The sequence below is a fragment of the Geotrypetes seraphini genome, chromosome 15, assembly GCF_902459505.1.
Source record: "Geotrypetes seraphini chromosome 15, aGeoSer1.1, whole genome shotgun sequence".
Lineage (NCBI taxonomy): Eukaryota > Metazoa > Chordata > Amphibia > Gymnophiona > Dermophiidae > Geotrypetes > Geotrypetes seraphini.
Window position 1 is genome coordinate 56,498,791 of NC_047098.1, and position 18,198 is coordinate 56,516,988.

The following is an 18,198-nucleotide window of genomic DNA, read 5'->3' on the forward strand; positions in this document are numbered from 1 at the left end:
AACCACTACATTTATGGTGTGTCATAAACCTGGTTCTAGTACCAGCCTTGTCCCAGGTAAAAACATCAAGAACACACCTGTAAAGCAGTGATCTCAAAGTCCCTCCTTGAGGGCCGCAATCCAGTCGGGTTTTCAGGATTTCCCCAATGAATATGCATTGAAAGCAGTGCATGCACATAGATCTCATGCATATTCATTGGGGAAATCCTGAAAACCCGACTGGATTGCGGCCCTCAAGGAAGGACTTTGAGACCCCTGCTGTAAAGCTAATCAGAGCTGACCAATGTAAAGCTGACATGCACACCTCAGATTTAAGGCCCTATTCTGACCTGAGAGCAGTAGTGACACTGACTGTCAGAGAGCAAATCTAAGCACACTTGGAGAAAACAGGGTTTGGCCCCTTAAGTACTTCTCTGTTAAAGTTGCTACCTAAGCAGGTGAAGAGTACAGCAGAACAGATTTGTATCCCTCCCCCATGGAGAGCTGGGCAGGGCAAGCAAATACACAGGCAACTCGAAGCTTGGGAGCCTCAGTTGGATGGGAGGCAGGCATAGGAAGCAGACACTCTCAGTGAAGCTTCTGTTTCAGCTGAGCCTGAGGATGCAACCATGCAGGAAGCTGAGGATTTTCTACTGTCAGACTCAGAGAATGCTGAGGAGCCTATGGAGGTTTTGATTTCTCCTGAGCAGCAGAATGAGGACTCCATAGACATGAGTTAATGATTTTCTGGTTTAAAAAAGAACTTTCTTGTGCTACTGTTTTTGAAGGCTTTTCTGGGATTTTGATTGGAAAGCTGATTTTTTTTCTCCTGTGAACATTACTGGAGCCAGAGAAGCTAACTGACAGGGCCATGCCAGTTTGTTGGGAGAAAGTTTTGTTTCCATTGTTTGTCTGCTACAAAAATATATTTTTTTCTTTTTTTTTTTCCGTGTGTTGGGGCAGTGCCAAGGGGGAAAGTTCTGAAGGACAAGGACTGAGCCAGAACAAGTTGAAAGCTGGCTACTGGACTATTTTGAAAGTTTGTTTTGGCAGCTGCATTTTTTCTGATTGATGAAACACCCAGGAGACTAAAGAGAATTGGGGAGAATTCACCAGTCATCTTTGGAGAGGGAATGTGGGCAACATTCTGACAAGCTCTAGATAAAAGGTGAATTTGCTGATTCTCCCTCCTGCAGCTCTCCATAGCTAAAGGTCAGCTGCATTGTACTTTTGGTGCAGTTGAGAGAAATGCCATACAGGAATACGTTTGGAAACTTTGAAGCCCTACAGTTTTGGTGCTTTATTTGGGCTGTTTTGAGGACTGTTTGTTTCTTATTTTTTTTCTTCTATAAAGCTGATTCTTGAACTGAGTGTGTTAGGCTTCATTGATACCAGAAGGAAACTTTAAGGATATGGAGAGTAAAGCCTTGAGGCCCTATTAGGCCAGGGTTCTGGAACTATTGGTGAGAAGCCATTCTGAACATTTTTGTTGAAGTAATTTTTTGAGCATATTTTGTTTCTTTGAGCCACAGTTTGAAATAAATAACTTTTCTTTACTTGGTACTTACCATTTCATACTGTTTGATTTATATAAAACTTGGAAAATTCACCTATGCAGGTTCTTCCTCCATCTTTGGGAAGCACGCCGGGCCTCTAGGAAGTGGCATGTGCTGGTCCCTGTTGTTGCCTGAGGAACAGCTACGCTACAGGTGGAAAGTGTGATTGCACCAAAACCCTACTATATTGCCATATAGGTGCCACCTGCGGCCACAAGGGCTATTGGGGTGGTGGACAAATGAGTATAGTAAGTTTGGGGAGAGTTTTGGAGGGCTCACCATATATTATAAGAGGGTTATGGTGAGATATACTTTTGGCACTGTTTATGTGAAGTTCACAGCAGTGCCTTCTAATGTGCCCCAATCATGTTCTGTTAGCATGTCTGTGTAGCCAGTCCATTAGAAAGCTGGACCCTCCTACATCCAAATGGGCTTCATTTGGCCGTTTTCAACATGGACAGAATTGTGGTCAAAAATGGGGACTAAAGTCAGATGTACTGAGGTTAGACATTAAGTTGGACATCCTGGTGGCCAAGATATCCAACTAGATGATTTTTAAAAAACAAAAAAAATATGGACGTCCAGCATTTTCGAAAATGGACTCTTCTGGAAGTCCAATTTTGGATGTTTGGAGGGAAACGTCCAAAGTTGGACTTAGATGTCCTACTGAAAATGACCCTTTATGGCAAGAGTGCCCCACCAGATCCCACTAGACCACCGGGGGGAAGGGAATTGGCTTCTCTTGGGGGAGTGTTTGATATTTTATGTCTTGTACTAGATGAAACATAGAAATACAATGGCAGATAAAGGTCCAATGGCCAATCCAGTTTGCTCATCCACAGCATCCACTATCTGCTCCTCTCAAGAGATCCCACATTCCTGTCCCACGCTTTCTTTAATTCAGTTTTTGTCTCCACCACCTCTACCGGGAGACTATTCCATGCATCTACCACCCTTCCTTAGATTACTCCTGAGCCTATCACCTCTTAACCTTATTCTATGCCCTCTCACTCTGGAGTTTCCTTTCAATTGAAAGAGACTCACCTCATTTATTTATTCAATTTTCTATACTGTTCTCCTAGGGGAGCTCAGAGCAGCTTACATGGATTTATTCAGGTGCTCAAGCATTTTCTCTGTCTGTCCTGGCAGGCTCATAATCTATCTAATATACCTGGAGCAATGGGGTGATTAAGTGACTTGCCCAGGGTCACAAGGAATGTATTTATGCCATATAATAATAATAACTTTATTCTTCTATACCGCCACAATCTTGCGACTTCTAGGCGGTTTACAATCAAGAGTGCTGGACATTCAGCGAAATACAATAAGTAGATATTCAGAGGAAATACAGAGATCAGAGACCTCAGGAGGCAATAGTATAGAAATACAATTTGCTGAGCGAAAATGTAATATGTACATTTTAACAGGTAATGTCCGACAGGACTTGTTGGGGATAAATAGCAACTTAAAGTTACGATAAGATGAAGATAACAGATTATATTTATAATAACAGTGCTGTAAGTTCAGGTGGAATTGGGAGGGGGGAGGGAGAGGGAGAGCAGGTCAATTGTTTAGGTATTTCTGGAACAGGTATGTTTTTAGGCGTTTCCTGAATTCCCCGTATGTAGTGGGCGAAAGCAGTTGGTCTAGGTCTTTGCCCCATAGGACTGCTTGGTGAGAGAGAAGGTGTTCGTGGTGTTTTTTTCATTTTGCAGCCTCTAACTGGAGGGGAAATGAGTTTTGGGGGGGTGTTTCTCTTGAGTTTGTTATTAGAAAATGCGAAAAGGTCCGTTATGTACTTGGGAGTCAGGCCGTATAGTACTTTGAAGCAGAGGCAGGCAAATTTAAACCTTACTCGGGCTTCCGTTGGTAGCCAGTTCAGCTGCCGATAGTAGGGTGTCACGTGGTCGAATTTCTTCAGCCCGAAGATAAGTCTGACAGCAGCATTTTGCATTATTTGAAGACATCTCATATTCTTTTGTGAGATTGCTAGATAGGCGATTTTGCAGTAGTCAAGCTGACTCAGTATGAGGGATTGCACTAGGATTCTGAATGTTGACGTATCGAAGTATGATTTAATGGTTCTGAGTTTCCAGAGAGTAAGGAAACCTTTTCTGAATAGGGAATCCACTTGTTCCTTCATTGTTAGGCATTGGTCTAGAATAACACCTAGTATTTTCATGGTGGGCTGGATAGGGTAGTTGAGTTTATTGATGCATAATGGGGTTTTATTGTCCAGCAGGTGAGGAGAGGCAACGAAGAATTTTATTTTTTCTGGGTTGAGTTTGAGCTTGAAATCTGTCATCCATTGTTCCATCTCATTTATGGCATCGGATGCCTTGGGAATGGTTTCCGAGATAGAGTTGGCGAATGGGATGATGATCGTAAAGTCATCTGCGTAGCTGAATAGTTTTATTCCTAATTGGGTTAGTTTCACACCTAATGAGGACATGTAGATATTGAAAAGTAGTGGGGAAAGCGGTGACCCTTGTGGCACTCCGGATGAGTTGCTCCAGGTGTCGGAGTGTTCGTTGTTAAAGCGTACCTGGTAAGAACGGGATGTGAGGAAACCAGTTTAGTACCTCAGCTCTGATACCAATGGCGTCTAAGCATTGCATCATTTTCTCATGGTCTATCAAGTCGAATGCAGAGCTCATGTCAAATTGCATGATCAGGGCGTTGAGGCCCTTACTAAATAATAGGCGCAGATAATCTAGGATGGCAGCGATTACTGTCTCCGTACTGAATAGGGGTCTAAAGCCAGATTGAGTTTCATGCAGGAGAGAGAATTGATTAAGGCAGTCCATTAGTTGGGTGTGTACTAGTCCTTCCATGATTTTTACAATGAATGGGATAGATGCTATTGGTCTGTAGTTTGTTATTAGTGCTGAGGATTCTTTTCTATTTTTTGGGATGGGGGTTATTATTATGTGGCCATTGTTAGTGAGGAAAGTCCCATTTTTTAGGTTGTGGGTTAGGTAGTGTAATAGTGATATTTTGAATTCTGGTGGTGCTGCTTTCATAATCTCCAGAGGGCACGTATCTAGGATGCAGTGAGATTTAGAGTATTTGTTGCAGAGTTTGGTGTAGGTATTCCATTCTGGATCTAGAAAGGAACTCCAGATCATGTCTGTAGGTATTTCATTGTCATATGAGTTAGCTATTTGGTAGTTGCTGGGGATGATTGTTACATCGTTATTGCTTATACAGTTATTTTTTAGGTTTTTAATTTTGGAATCAAAATATAGAGCTAGGTCCTTCGCGGTGGGTAACTTCGTGTTGTGCTCAGGTGTGGTGTAGCGGGTGGTGTCAAATAGGTTTGTGACTATGTTGAATAACTCTTTTGTATTGATTCCTTGTAAACCTTTGCATGATAAGTTAATTTTGGTGGAGTAGAACGCTTTGCGTTTGTCTTTTATCAGTTGTTTGTAGGTTTTTATGTAGGCTCTCCATTTGTTGCGGTCTGTCAGTTCTCCTGTTTTATTCCAAATCCTCTCTAGTCGCCTAGCTGTTTGTTTCGTTTTTAATAGTTCGGTGTCAAACCATTTGTTGTATTTGTTTGCGTTGCTGTTGCTTTTGCTTTTATGTATGGGGGCGATTTTATCTAGGATGAAAGTACTGGTTGTATTCCAATGGTCCCAGAAGTCTATTCCTTCCTCTATTACTGTATGCGGTTTGTATTCTGACCAGTATTCTTCTGGATTAATATAACCTCTTGTTTGATGTTCTTTTTTTATCATCAGACGTGTTTTAGATTTTCGGTGTGACCAGATCAGCTTCAAATAATAGGTGAAGTGGTTGGACCAGATGTCGTGATGCCAGGTGCCTTCAGTCATAGAGATGATTGGGTCAAGGTTTTCCTTTGTGGACGTGGCAACTAGGTCTAAATGATGGCCTTTTTCGTGAGTTTGTGTGGGTACGGGGATGTTGTAATTGAGTAGAGTTAGGAAGTTTTTAAGCTCTATTGCGTCTGTGTTGTTCTCTTCGTCTAGGTGTAAATTTATGTCCCCTGTGATGATGTTGTAGTTGGGGGCTGATAGAATTGTGCAGGACGAATTCGCAGAAGTCTTCTTTGGCTTTGGGCCAGCTTTTAGGTATTTAAACGTCTCTATCATAGCTCCCCTTTCCCACCTTTCCTCCAAAGTATTGACATCTTTGAGTCTGTCCTCACACTGTCCACACTGCCCAGTCTTGTCACAGCTCCTGAAGACACTCCTTTGCGAAACACATCTCTGTGTCGGGCTGGACTGGCCAACTGTACCAGACACTGTTAAGAACTGTCAAGCTTAGAAAGACACGTTTAGACGTTGGACTGTAGATGTAAAAAAGGCACTTTGGGCTCCATTATTAAACCGCGTTAGCGGTTAAACGCACGTAATAGCATGCGTTAAACTGCCGGCCGCGCTAGCCGCTACCGCCTTCTCTTGAGCAGGCGGTAGTTTTTCAGCTAGCATGGGGGTTGGCACGCGATTAAAAGTCACACGCGCTCAAGCCACTAACGTGGCTTAATAAAAGGAGCCCTTTGTGTGCTGTCTGATATCAAGCAAAATATTGGACTTTATATGAGGTTTGGGTGAATGCATATGGATGGGGGGGGGTCTCCTATCTGTGGTGTTTTTATAAGATTATATACTTATGAAAGCAAATGGGGTGTTGATAATAATAATAAAAATTATGATCAGATATTACGGTAGCTATTTTTCTAATATAAGCTGAGCGCAATATTTTTTGGGTATAGGTGCCCCGAATAGTAATTGTTGACTGAATATTTATAGAGAAATGCAGTATATAAAATATTTTATAGTTCAACAATAAAAGTATGCTTAATCTTGTCTCCCAAAGATGGTACACTTTCTGATTGTTCGTGTGATTTTGTTTCATGTCAAGGTGTATGGACCAGATGAGAATCTTCTTTATGTAATGTAATGTAATGTCATTTATTTCTTATATACCGCTACATCCGTTAGGTTCTAAGCGGTTTACAGAAAATATACATTAAGATTAGAAATAAGAAAGGTACTTGAAAAATTCCCTTACTGTCCCAAAGGCTCACAATCTAACTAAAGTACCTGGAGGGTAATAGAGAAGTGAAAAGTAGAGTTAGAGGAAAAATAAAAATAAAATAAACATTTTAACAAGACAGCATTGATCTAAATACTTTGGAAGGTAGAAGAGAGGAGAGAAAGGAATAGAAGCAGAAGGGGGAGCCGTTGAACAGTAGAATTCTGGAGAAATTTAAATGATAGAAATAGAACAAAACAATAGATAAGATTAAAGATAAATCATAAGCTGGAAAGAAAAATAAAATAAAACTTTGTCTTCAATCCACGGTTTCAGCGTCAGTGATGAAGTGGAGCAAGTAAGTTTAGGATGAGCGATTGACGTTTCCAGAAAGGGCTTCTTCAGGGAAGAGACTTGGCAGACAGTCCCAGGATGCCTATGTCTCCTCCCCTGAGATGTTCTCCCATCCATGCATTCCCTCCCAGACACACTGCCCGTGCCCCAGCCGCTCCAAGGAGGCTGCCCCAGATGAGGCCCACGGTGAATGCAGGATTCTCTCCTCTGCGGGAAAGCCGCCCGGAGTCGACAGTCGATCTTCTTAGCGGATTGCATTTATTTATTTATGTGCCTGTAACTAGTTCATTGAGTCTGTCCAGGCTTGTAGGAATTAAATTGCTCTCTGCCTTTGAAGCAGTTTCCTTATCACTGAGCAATTTCAGAAGCTTTGGAGTGCAGGTCTGTAATTAGTAGTTTCTCTTGCTGTTTATGTTGTAGAGCTATGGCATGCAGACTAGAGAATGACATGGGGACAATTTTTTTCCCCACAGGAACTCAATTTCCCCATTCCGTCCCCACGAGTTTTGTCGCTGGCCCTGTCCCTTCCCCATTCTTGTAAGCTCTGCCTTAAACTCACAAGCCTCAAACACTTATAATTTTAAAGTGTTTGCGGCTTGTCCAGATGAGGACAGAACCAAAAAATTTGATCATGTAACTCCTCTTTTCATCGAATCACATTGGCTCCCTATTTGCCAGCGCATAGAATTTAAGGTCTTGCTACTTATATTTAAAAATTTGATATTCAATCAACCCCAATGCATTTCTAAAATGTTAATTCCCTATAGTTCTACACGCACACTTAGATCATCTTCCCAAAACCTATTGGTTGTTCCCTCTTTAAAAATAATAGGCACTCGAAGATTAGATATGTTTTCTGTAGTTGGCCCCCAATGGTGGAATTCATTGCCCCAATACATTAAAATTGAAAAAGACATTTTATCTTTTAAGAAATCCCTGAAAACATTTCTTTTTAAACAGGCTTTTAATATCTAAAATTTGTTTTATTTTATTAATTTTGTTTTTAAAATCCCCTTATTTCCCAATGTTTTTTCCCTTAAATGTATTTCTCAACATAATAGATGTAACTTTATCCCCCCTTCCCTCCCAATTGTTGTTGGTCATGTTGAATTTCTATTGTTTATATATACTGTATGTATTTTAACTCAATTGTATTTTATTATTATGTACATCGCTTTGTATAAAGATATAGCGATTCATCAAATATTTAATAAACCTTGAAACCTTGAAACCTTGAATAGGAATGGGGCAGGGACAGGAAAAGAACTCACGGGGATGGGACGGGAAAATGAGTTCCCACGGGTACAGAGAAAAATTTGTCCCTATGTCATTCTGTACTTGGGAGAACAGTATAGAAAACTGAATAAATAGTGTGAAAAGTTTTAGCCTCTGATAACCAGACCAGAGCTGGTATTGTGACATCATGTCTCATTCCACCAATGCCTAAGAGCCCGTTTCAACAGTGATGTCACAATGCCTCATTCCACCAATAAGAGCCAACCTCATCAGTGATGTCACAATGACTTGATTGTCCTTTACTTGGCTCACTTTTACTACATTTTGATTTCTAGAGTGGTGCAGTGTAGAGAATGACATGGGGACAAATTTGCTGCTGTCACCGCAGGAACTCAATTTCCCCGTCCCGTCCCCACGAGTTTTGTTGCTGTTGCTGTCGCTGTCCCTGTCCCATTCCTATAAGCTCAGCCTTAACCGCACAAGCCTTGAACACTTATGATTTTAAAGCATTTGAGGCTTGTGCAGATGAGGACATAGCTTGCAGGAAAAGAACTCGATGGGACAGAAAAATGAGTTCCCGCAGGGTTGGGGGAAAATTTGTCCCCATGTCATTCTCTAATGCAATCTTCTACATTTGCAGCTCTTTTATTGTCTTTTAAATTCTTGGCTTCTAAACATATAAGTACGTCTAGCATCATTAATACTGTGAAACAATTTATCTTCAAATCATTAATCTTCCATCTTTGAGCTGTAAAGGGATAGAAACTATACTATAGGAGACTATATGCATGCTTAAGCTGAATATACAGAATGGAAACTGAATTTTCTGAGTCTCAGAAATACCAAAGCTAAAAATCCATACTCATAAACAATTTTAAAAACTCTGGAAAAAAAAAAAAAAAGATTTTGCTTTGGTTCTTCTCGCGCTCTCAAGGGTACCGTTGCTGCCCTTGGCTCCTTTTGCGCGGCTGTCATGTTTCCTCTGGCCAAGTCGGCGCTCGCGCTCACCGCTCGTAGTGTTCAACGGATTGCATCAAGACAGTGCCACCACCAAAATGAACATGACTTCCATGCTAAATATGGCAACCTGATCCTTGTTTCTGGGGCAGTATTCTGTACTTCAATCTGGGCATATGTTATAACACAGACTGGAATTACTTGGAATTTGTCCCCTGTTGGCAGAGTTACACCAAAGGAATGGAAGGATCAGTAAATTCATCTCTTCTGGTGCTGGAGCAATTTTGCACTGTCTTGTCTGTTAAAATCAAACTTGACTATGCTGTTTAGATAAAGGCATTACTTCCTTAGCACCATGCCATAGTTGTCAATATGAATGTGTAATAAATATTTTAACATCTTTAATTTTGCTAAAAAAAAAAAAATCCATACTCAAAAATGTGAAAACAAAGCAGCAAAGGAGCAAATGGAATCTTATCTGATTTGACTTCAAATATTTAATTGATTAGATTTTTGTCTTTGTTCTGCCAATCAATCATTTACTTGTAAGTTGTTTTCTGGTTGTTGTTTTTTTAAATTCTTTACTGATTTGCTAAACTTCAAAAGTGCAATACACAAATATATATCTTATAATAAGTTAATAAAAGCACATTCAACTTACAAATATGCATAACCAACCATTTTCTCTTCCCACCCAATGATTATTCAATAAAACACAGAAACATAGACTATCCCAATAACCCTATTCAGATTAAAAATATCCTTCCACCCTCATCCCACCCCTGGTGGACATACTCAATATGATTATGCAATAAAAAGTCAAATACATTTAAAAAATATACAAAACAACGCAGACTATCTATCATAATAAAACCCTTAGCAAGGGCTATGATACCTTTTTTCTAGAATTAAAGAATCGCCAAGTACCCCTTGGCGAGGGCTATGATACCTTTTCTAGATTTTTTAAAGGATCTTTTTGGGCTTTCTTTTTATTTTCTTATTTCCTATTTAATTGGTTATACTGCTTAATTTGCATTATGGCCTGTAATGCATTTGAAAGACTTTCAATAAATCATATAGATGAGTTATACATTCTAGATAAATAAAAGGCTGGTGCTGCCCCTAAGCTTTTGTTTCCTTATCCATATTTTTATATTATTTACTTATGTACACATGCTGCTCTGGGCCTAATTAAAGAAAGGAGATTCCCTTAGGGATTTGGGGGTCAATTGACACTCACATCATGTGCAGGTTTCTTGCTTTAATGCAAAACATCAGAAGTATTAATTACAAAATCCAGCTGATGTGCTCGCTGGATGAGCAGGTACTGTTGCTGGAGTTATCCTTAAGAATAACAATTGAGATCCTCTGGTAACCTTGACTGAATTGTGTATCGTTAAGTGATCAAACAGTGGAAAGAGACAAAGCAAAGGAGAGGTCCCCAAAGACTATTCCACTCTATTCCACAGATAATTGTTTTTCAAAAAATCGATTTCTTTTTCAGAATGTAGGTGAACGAGCAATAACAGAAGCCATGTCTTATATGAAAGAATTTGAAGTTGGCCCATAAACTTGGCATTTTTCCAGATATTTCTTTGCTTAGAGCCTTCAGGTCATGCCAACAATTTTAATTTTCTATGAGTGAGTTGTTTGCCTTCCCCCAATACGCATTCACATGTGCATGTGCGCACAGTGGCATTGTAAGAGGGGGCGGGGGATGGTCCACCCCAGGCGCTGGCACCCATCCTCCTCTCGCCCCCCTCCCCGTTCCTTCCTGAATCTCCTTGCCACATGCTGCATCCCTTCCCTTGTACCTCTTTAATTTTCCCTGCCCGCATTGGTATCACCTTTCTTTGACATCACTTCCGGGCCCCACGCCTAGGAAATGATGTCAGAGGGATAGCCCATACGATGCGGACAGCAAGTTCGTAATGTTGCTTGTGCCTTGAAAATTAAAAAGATATAGGGGAAGGGAAGGGAGGTGTGCGAGTGGAGGGGGGGCGGGAAGAAGCAGGGGGGCAGAGAAGAGGATGGGGTTGGGGCACCACCTCCCTTGGCACCACTCACCCTCACTATGCCACTGTGTGAGTACACACTTACACACACACACGTGGGATCCAAGACAATAGCCTTCAGACCTTCCCCCCATCTCCCTCTTCTCTTTTGTGACATAACAGCACTGGCTGCTTTTGAAAAAGTGATCTTGTGCTTAGAACAATGGGCTGAGAACCAGGGAAACTAACATGCAGAGAAAGATTCTCAAAACTTACCAGAAAAATCCGATGGGCTGTCGTAGCCATTATTGTAATGATTTTTAAAAAAAGACGAGTCACTCTCAAAAAAATTGCACATGCAAATGAGGTTCGCTGAAAGTTTCACAAAGGGCCGCTAAATTTACTTGTGATGAGTTGCTGGTGATAGCAATCAGCACATGGGAAGAATATATTATGAAAAGAGGCTTAAATAATAATAATAATAACTTTATTCTTATATACCGCCACAATCTTGCGACTTCTCCCTTGAAAAGAGGAGACTGAGAGAGGACATGATTGAAACATTCAAGATATTGAAGGGAATTGACTTAGTAGAGAGAGAGAGATTGTTCACCCTCTCCAAGGTGGAGAGAACGAGAGGGCACTCACTAAAGTTAAAAGGGGAAAGATTCCATACAAACGTAAGGAAGGTCTTCTTCACCCAGAGAGTGGTAGAAATATGGAACACTCTTCCAGAGGCAGTTATAGGGGAAAGCACCCTTCAGGGATTCAAGAAAAGGTTAGATAAGTTCCTGCTGGACCAGAACATACACAGGTAAGGCTAGACTCAGTTAGGGCACTGGTCTTTGACCTCTGGGCCGTTGCGTGAGTGAACAGCTGGGCACGATGGACCACAGGTCTGATCCAGCAACAGCAAATCTTATGTTCTTATGATACAGAATCACCCAGAATGCTCCTTTGAATATTGATGATCCCATTTTACTACCATTTTATTATTAATGACCTCGTTGTACTACATTTGCATGGCAGAGTAGGAGACTGCTAGAAAGCTTGGAAAAGACAGTGGTGAGCCATTTTGATAATCAGCCGCTAAACCGGGCACAGTAAGTTTAAAGAATCTGCCTTGCAGTTTCCATTTCTCCTGTTGAAACTCCTTCTATCCAATATTCAGTGCTATTTAGTTGGCTAGGAATGGCTCCTGGCTGGCTAAATAGCACATAGCCGCCAATATTAAGTGTGAGATGGCCACTCAATATTAGCAGTTAGCAGCTAATGGATAACCTGCTATGTCACATGACTTAGCTGAAATTCAGACCACTGACCATCTAAATTGAATGGCCAAACCAGTTCCCTTAAATTGCTGGTCTGTCTTTGGCCACTATAAACTTAGCCAGCGTTGAATATCGACATGGCCGACTATGTTTTTAGCAACGAGAAATAGAGCAGATATTCAATACCAGTTCCTGGAAACGGCCTGGCACAGGATATCCAGGCTCAGTGCCAACGGCAGGAGTCAGCCTGGCTGACTTCCGTGGTCCGAATATCGGGCTCCTTGTGTCTATGAACAAATGACTATCTTTTATTGCTTCAGGCTCACACGTGAAAGGTAGATGTATAAAGGGCACCAAGTGTAGCAATGGTGTGCCTACAAAGATGTGCCAAAATATTCATCTGTGAGGGGTGTGGTTATGTTAAGGGAATATATTTAAACTTGTACTGAGGACGCCGCCGCCATCTTTCACAGACTTCATACTTGCGAGTCGGATGACTGCGGCGACCTCGGTGAGTTGGTGTGAGAGGGGGTAGTGATGTATACATTGAGATTAATTTTGGGGGGTGGTGATGTGTAGAGAAATGTCACGCTTGCTGCCCTAAGGGTGTTGTTGTTTTTTATCTTTACACAGGGAGACCCTTGAGACAGCACATGTAGTGCGAAACATGTCGGGTCGGACTCCCAGGTTTAGCTGTGTGTAGATGTTAAGTATACAATCTTATACACTTTTATAACTCTCTAGTTATTGACAAGTAAAAAATTAAAATGAAAAATGAAAATATAAAATATTTAAATGAATACAATCATGGCGATTTGAGACGATTTACCAATGATGAAGCACCACGTAAATCTCCCGCTTTAGAAATTAGAAATTATTATTGCGGTGGAGTGGTGGGGCTGAGGTATTTCGACTAAGTCTCGTAGAATATTGAGATACCAACCTGTTATTGTTGGTTTACACGATCTGGCTGAGCGGGTTGGTTACATAACTACATAAATTACTGGTTCCAGATTAAAAATATTCATCGGCATGCCATAAAAACCACCCACCAATAGCCTTTGCAGAATTCACACCTAGCTTCTCGCCAATATGTGTGCAAAATGGCAGTGAGGAACCCCACTGATATGATGCACCCCAAAGTATGTACAAAAACAGTTATGCGATGTACAATGTACATATTCACGTCACAGTCCTGGAGACATTGCAAACATGGTGCCCGTGTACAAATGCTACCATTTGGAAAGGTTGACACCTACTACTGCTACTACTTATTATTTCTATAACGCTGCCAGAGGTACACAGCGCTGCACATTAAAACCTTCAAGAGATAGTCCATGCTCAGTAGAGCTTGCAATCTAATCAAACAGACAGACAAGTAGGGGTTTAGGGAGTTTCTCAGGCATGGGTGAAACGTCAGTTCCACTGATTCAGACCCAACAAGACCTGGACAACTGCAACAGTCATGATGTCAGCCACAGAAGCCTAAGAAATATGGTTATAAGACGTCCGGATTTCCACAGATATGTCCTTTAGGACCCATGAAACTGTGCACAGATGTTTGCAGTCTTACTGTAAACCCAACCCAATGAACCCCTACTGCAGGTCCCTAGATGTAAACATGTGATCGCAAAGGATCACAAATGAGCAGGTCCTGGAAGGCCACAGCAAATGATGAGGACCCTCGCCTGAGGTCAAAGAACAATTGCTAGCAAGGGATTAGTGAGGAGGGGCGAGTAGGCGTGGCTATGTCATCTAGTATTAACTGCTAGGCATAGTATGGGAAGTGAGACCACATATGTAGCAGTACTTTGAGATATGCTCTTCTCTGCCTTAACCCTTGAAGACACGGAAGCGAAATGGGGTGGGATTTCTCTGTCTCTGTGCTTTGAAACTGCGCAGAGTTTCTGCTCACGTGGAATGGGCGTTTAACCGAAGTTGGACTCTTCCCTTCTTGTGTGGATTGTCATTGTGATAAGTCCTCTGCTCTTGTTTGGACATTTATGTTGCATTATTCTACACTTTAAGGATTGGTACGTTTGGATGTTTTCTTATCAGTTTTTGTCTTCCCATGCTGCTCTGACATTTAGACATCTCTAATGAGTATTTCTCACTTTGGACAGTTTTTTATTTTGGACATTTCAAATTCTGCCACTCCTGTTATTGGAGGAAACAATAAGTACAATTTAAGAAAGTAGTGGAGTTTTTTTTCTGGCTTATGATGAACTAAGGACTCATTCATTAGGCAGCTTTGTGCTGTTTGATGAGTTCCTTGACTGGTTGTGAGGCTTTTTTCTCCACTGGGGTTGTTTGTTTCCTACCTCAGCAGAAGGAGATAAAAATTTTTGTGTGTATGAGTGATTGTGATTATCTCATCGACTCATCCGGTATTTTTAGTTAACCACATATGTACCCCAATATAAAATAAGAGAAAAAAAGAAAAGAAAGAAAACATATTGATATAAGGGTTTTTTTTTTTGCCAATGACTGTAATTATGAGAACATAAGAATTGTCGCTACTGGGTCAGACCACTGGTCCATCGTGCCTAGCAGTCCGCTCCTGCGGCGGCCCTTAAGTCAAAGACCAGTGGCCATAACTGAGTCTAGCCTTATCTGAAAAACAATTTATGCTGAACAACTCAACAGTGCAAACTGACTGTGTGAATTGCTCTGATATCTGAGGCTTACCCCTCCCCCTAATTATAGATAGAGTGGCCATAATAGACCCTACAATTAATAGTGGGAGCTATTGAATTAGCCTATTGTTTATTGTCCTTTGAACCACTCGGTCAGACAATTTCTTTAAAAATATAGACACTTGATGGCAGCTAAAGGTCAAATGACCCATCCAGACTGGCCAGCCACAGCATCCACCATCGCCTCCTCTCCCTAAGCGATCCCACACGCCTGTCCCCTGCTTTCTTGAGCGTTCATTGTGCCTTGCTTTAACCTAGTGATTAGGTGAGTCAAAAATTCAAATAAATAAGCAAATAAATAATTATGTGCCTACTGACTTTTTATTTCTGCACACTTCCATACCATCACCTACACTGAGTTTCTGGATGCAGCTGAGATTTCTAACCTAGACAGACCTGGCTCACATTAACCACTAGGACCAATAGTGTATCACTTTCCAAATGAAAACAGCAAACAAACATTAAAAGCTCTAAGCTTCCCTAATCCTGCTTGAAAGGTACAGAATGGCGATCAGGTGCCAGTGCCAGCTGGATGATTTCTTCTGCAAGATGAGTGCTTTAAGTGCCTACGGCTGAAAGGACAAAAAACCCAAACTTTATTATTTGAACTGCAGTTTGGCAGCTTTGGACGACATTATTACCATTGGATTTAGTTCCTTATTGCAGAGAAACCAAAAGCAAACTTGCCTTTGGCCAATGTATCCAAATGTTGACATTGTCTTTTCAGCTGCCTCTTAAACAGAGATTCAGAAAATTTATGTTGGCCACTTACAGAGCTAAGGCTACTCCCCTCCTTATATTTGGTAATGTAGGTCAGTGTTTCTCAACTCGGTCCTGGAGTACTCCTTACCAGTCAGGTTTCCAAGTGATCCACAATGAATATGCATGGAAGACATTTGCATATAATGGAGGCAGTGTATGTAAATCAAGTTTATGCAAATTCAACGTGGATATCCTGAAAACCTGACTGACAGGACCGAGTTGAGAAACCCTGATGTAGGTAGTTAAATCCTGTTCTTTTAAGCTTTCAGCTCAGTCAGAACCAGGGACGGTGGTTCAGGGCCATGAGCCTTCAATTGCAATTACCCAGGGATTTTTTTTTCCTTATTTTATTGGTTCTTCTCAATTTGCTTAGCCCAGTCATTGCCCTCACATTCCTCTGCTGGCGAAATAGGACTTTTGGGCATTGCTAGCTTGGTACCGTCATTTGGTCACTGACGCACTTTTGGCCACTGGTCACTTCTTTGAAGGTGTGAATAAACATGTGGATAAGGGTGAGCCAGTTGATATAGTGTATCTAGTAGTGTTATACATGCACAAATATCTTCTATATATCAGTGCTCCAACCTGGACCATATATGCTCTCTCTCTTTCTCTCATACTTTTGGAGTCGGATGACGACAGCACACTCGGGGGACCCTTGATAAAGCATTATATGCGAAACATGTCGGGTCAGACTCCTGAGTTTTTGGCTGTGTATCAAGCTCAACAATATAAAGCTAAGTAATATACTAACAAAAGCACAAGCACTTTATTGCAGCACTTATATTTATTGAAACATGCAAATATTTATTTAAAGCTATTATATGGTACAACTAAGCAATACAAAACAAGGACGGCCAATGATGAGACGCCACATAAAGCTTCTTGCGGTAAGGTAGTATTTTTGCAGTGGAGTGGTGGGGCTGAGGCTTCCTTTAGAAAATATATAAGCATATATGGTCCAGGTTGGAGCACTGATATATAGAAGATATTTGTGCATGTATAACACTATTGAGAAATATTCATCTGGACATTTAAATAAGTCAGGCCATTGAAGATCATACTGTCTAATTTAGTAGTGGCAGGGGATTTTAATGCTGTTATAGATCATTTAATGGATAAAAAAACCTAGCAGAATTATGAAGTCATTAGGATTAGAGAATTTGGTACAGAATTGTGATTTGAAAGATATATGGCGAATATTTCATTTTAATGATCAGGAATTTTCTTTTTGCTCCCATGTTCATAAATCTTTTTCAAGAATAGATTATATATTTGTTTCAAATACCTTAGTTCAACAAGTAATACAAGCCTCCATAGATCCAATTATTTTGTCTGATCATGGAGGGGTGTGGATTAAAATTAAAATAAGTGATCAAGATAATAATAGACCTGTATGGAGATTTGATAATACATTGCTTGCAGAACCAAATTTTATTGAGGAAATTCAGATACAAATAAATGATTCTTTTCAAAACAATAATACGGAAGATATCTCCATGGAAACTCTTTGGGATGCTTTTAAGGCAACCATGAGAGGTCAAATTATTTCTTTTTCGGCATATATTAAAAAAAAAATTTCCAATTTGGAACAAGACATTAGGATTTTAGAATCAAAACTGATTGATAAATGGGAATACTCTACATTACAGGAGCTCTTGAAAGCTAAAGGGAAATATAATTAGATTTCTTCTAAACTAATAAGAAAAGATTTATTTTCTCAACAGGCATTGTATTATGGAAATTCAAATAAGGCAGGAAGATTATCGGCAAACTATCTAAAAGCAAAAAAACGAAAAACATAAATAGTGGCGATAAAAGATGAAAATGGGAAAACAATTTCTCAAATTGGTTCTATTCTAAAACAATTGTTTAAGTTTTATAAAGTTCTATATTCTTCTGAGCCTTATTTGGATAAAGAAAAGGATGGATTAGAATTGCTTGCATACACATATTTAAGTTCTCAAGTCTTTTCTCATATACTATATCTTCTGGTGCAAACCCCACACCATTATAGTTGCTTTCCTCTGGACAGCTTCTAATCTCTTTATATGAGGGCTGTTCAAAAAGTATCAGACCTTAATTTTTCTTGCATAAACAAATAAAGCTAGGGAGGCATGGATTGGTGCACATATGTAGGCGACCCTAATGTGCATGCTTGAATTTTTTTCCCGCCTGCAGAAGCTGTCAGTTGCCAGCAGACCGCCAATGAGTGAGGAAGTATAAGTGAGCGCTGTCAGATTTTCGTTTTTGACACAATGACAGAAAAAGTTGAACAACGTTACTGCATTAAATTTTGTGTAAAGCTTGGCGATTCCCAAGTGAAAACAATCCACAAGATTCAACAGGCCTTCGGGGACAAAGCAACGGGCACCTCACAGATAAAGAAATG

The 18,198-nt window shown here is 40.5% G+C and overlaps 1 protein-coding gene across 1 annotated transcript; it reads left to right on the plus strand.

Annotated features, from left to right (window-relative positions):
• The first annotated feature begins 9,073 nt into the window (after positions 1–9,073).
• Positions 9,074–9,493, plus strand: LOC117349441 (cytochrome c oxidase subunit 7B, mitochondrial-like). The gene has a single exon (XM_033922915.1). The coding sequence runs from the start codon at positions 9,100–9,102 to the stop codon at positions 9,337–9,339; it is 240 nt and encodes a 79-aa protein (XP_033778806.1). The 5' UTR covers positions 9,074–9,099; the 3' UTR covers positions 9,340–9,493.
• The last annotated feature ends 8,705 nt before the right edge of the window (positions 9,494–18,198 follow it).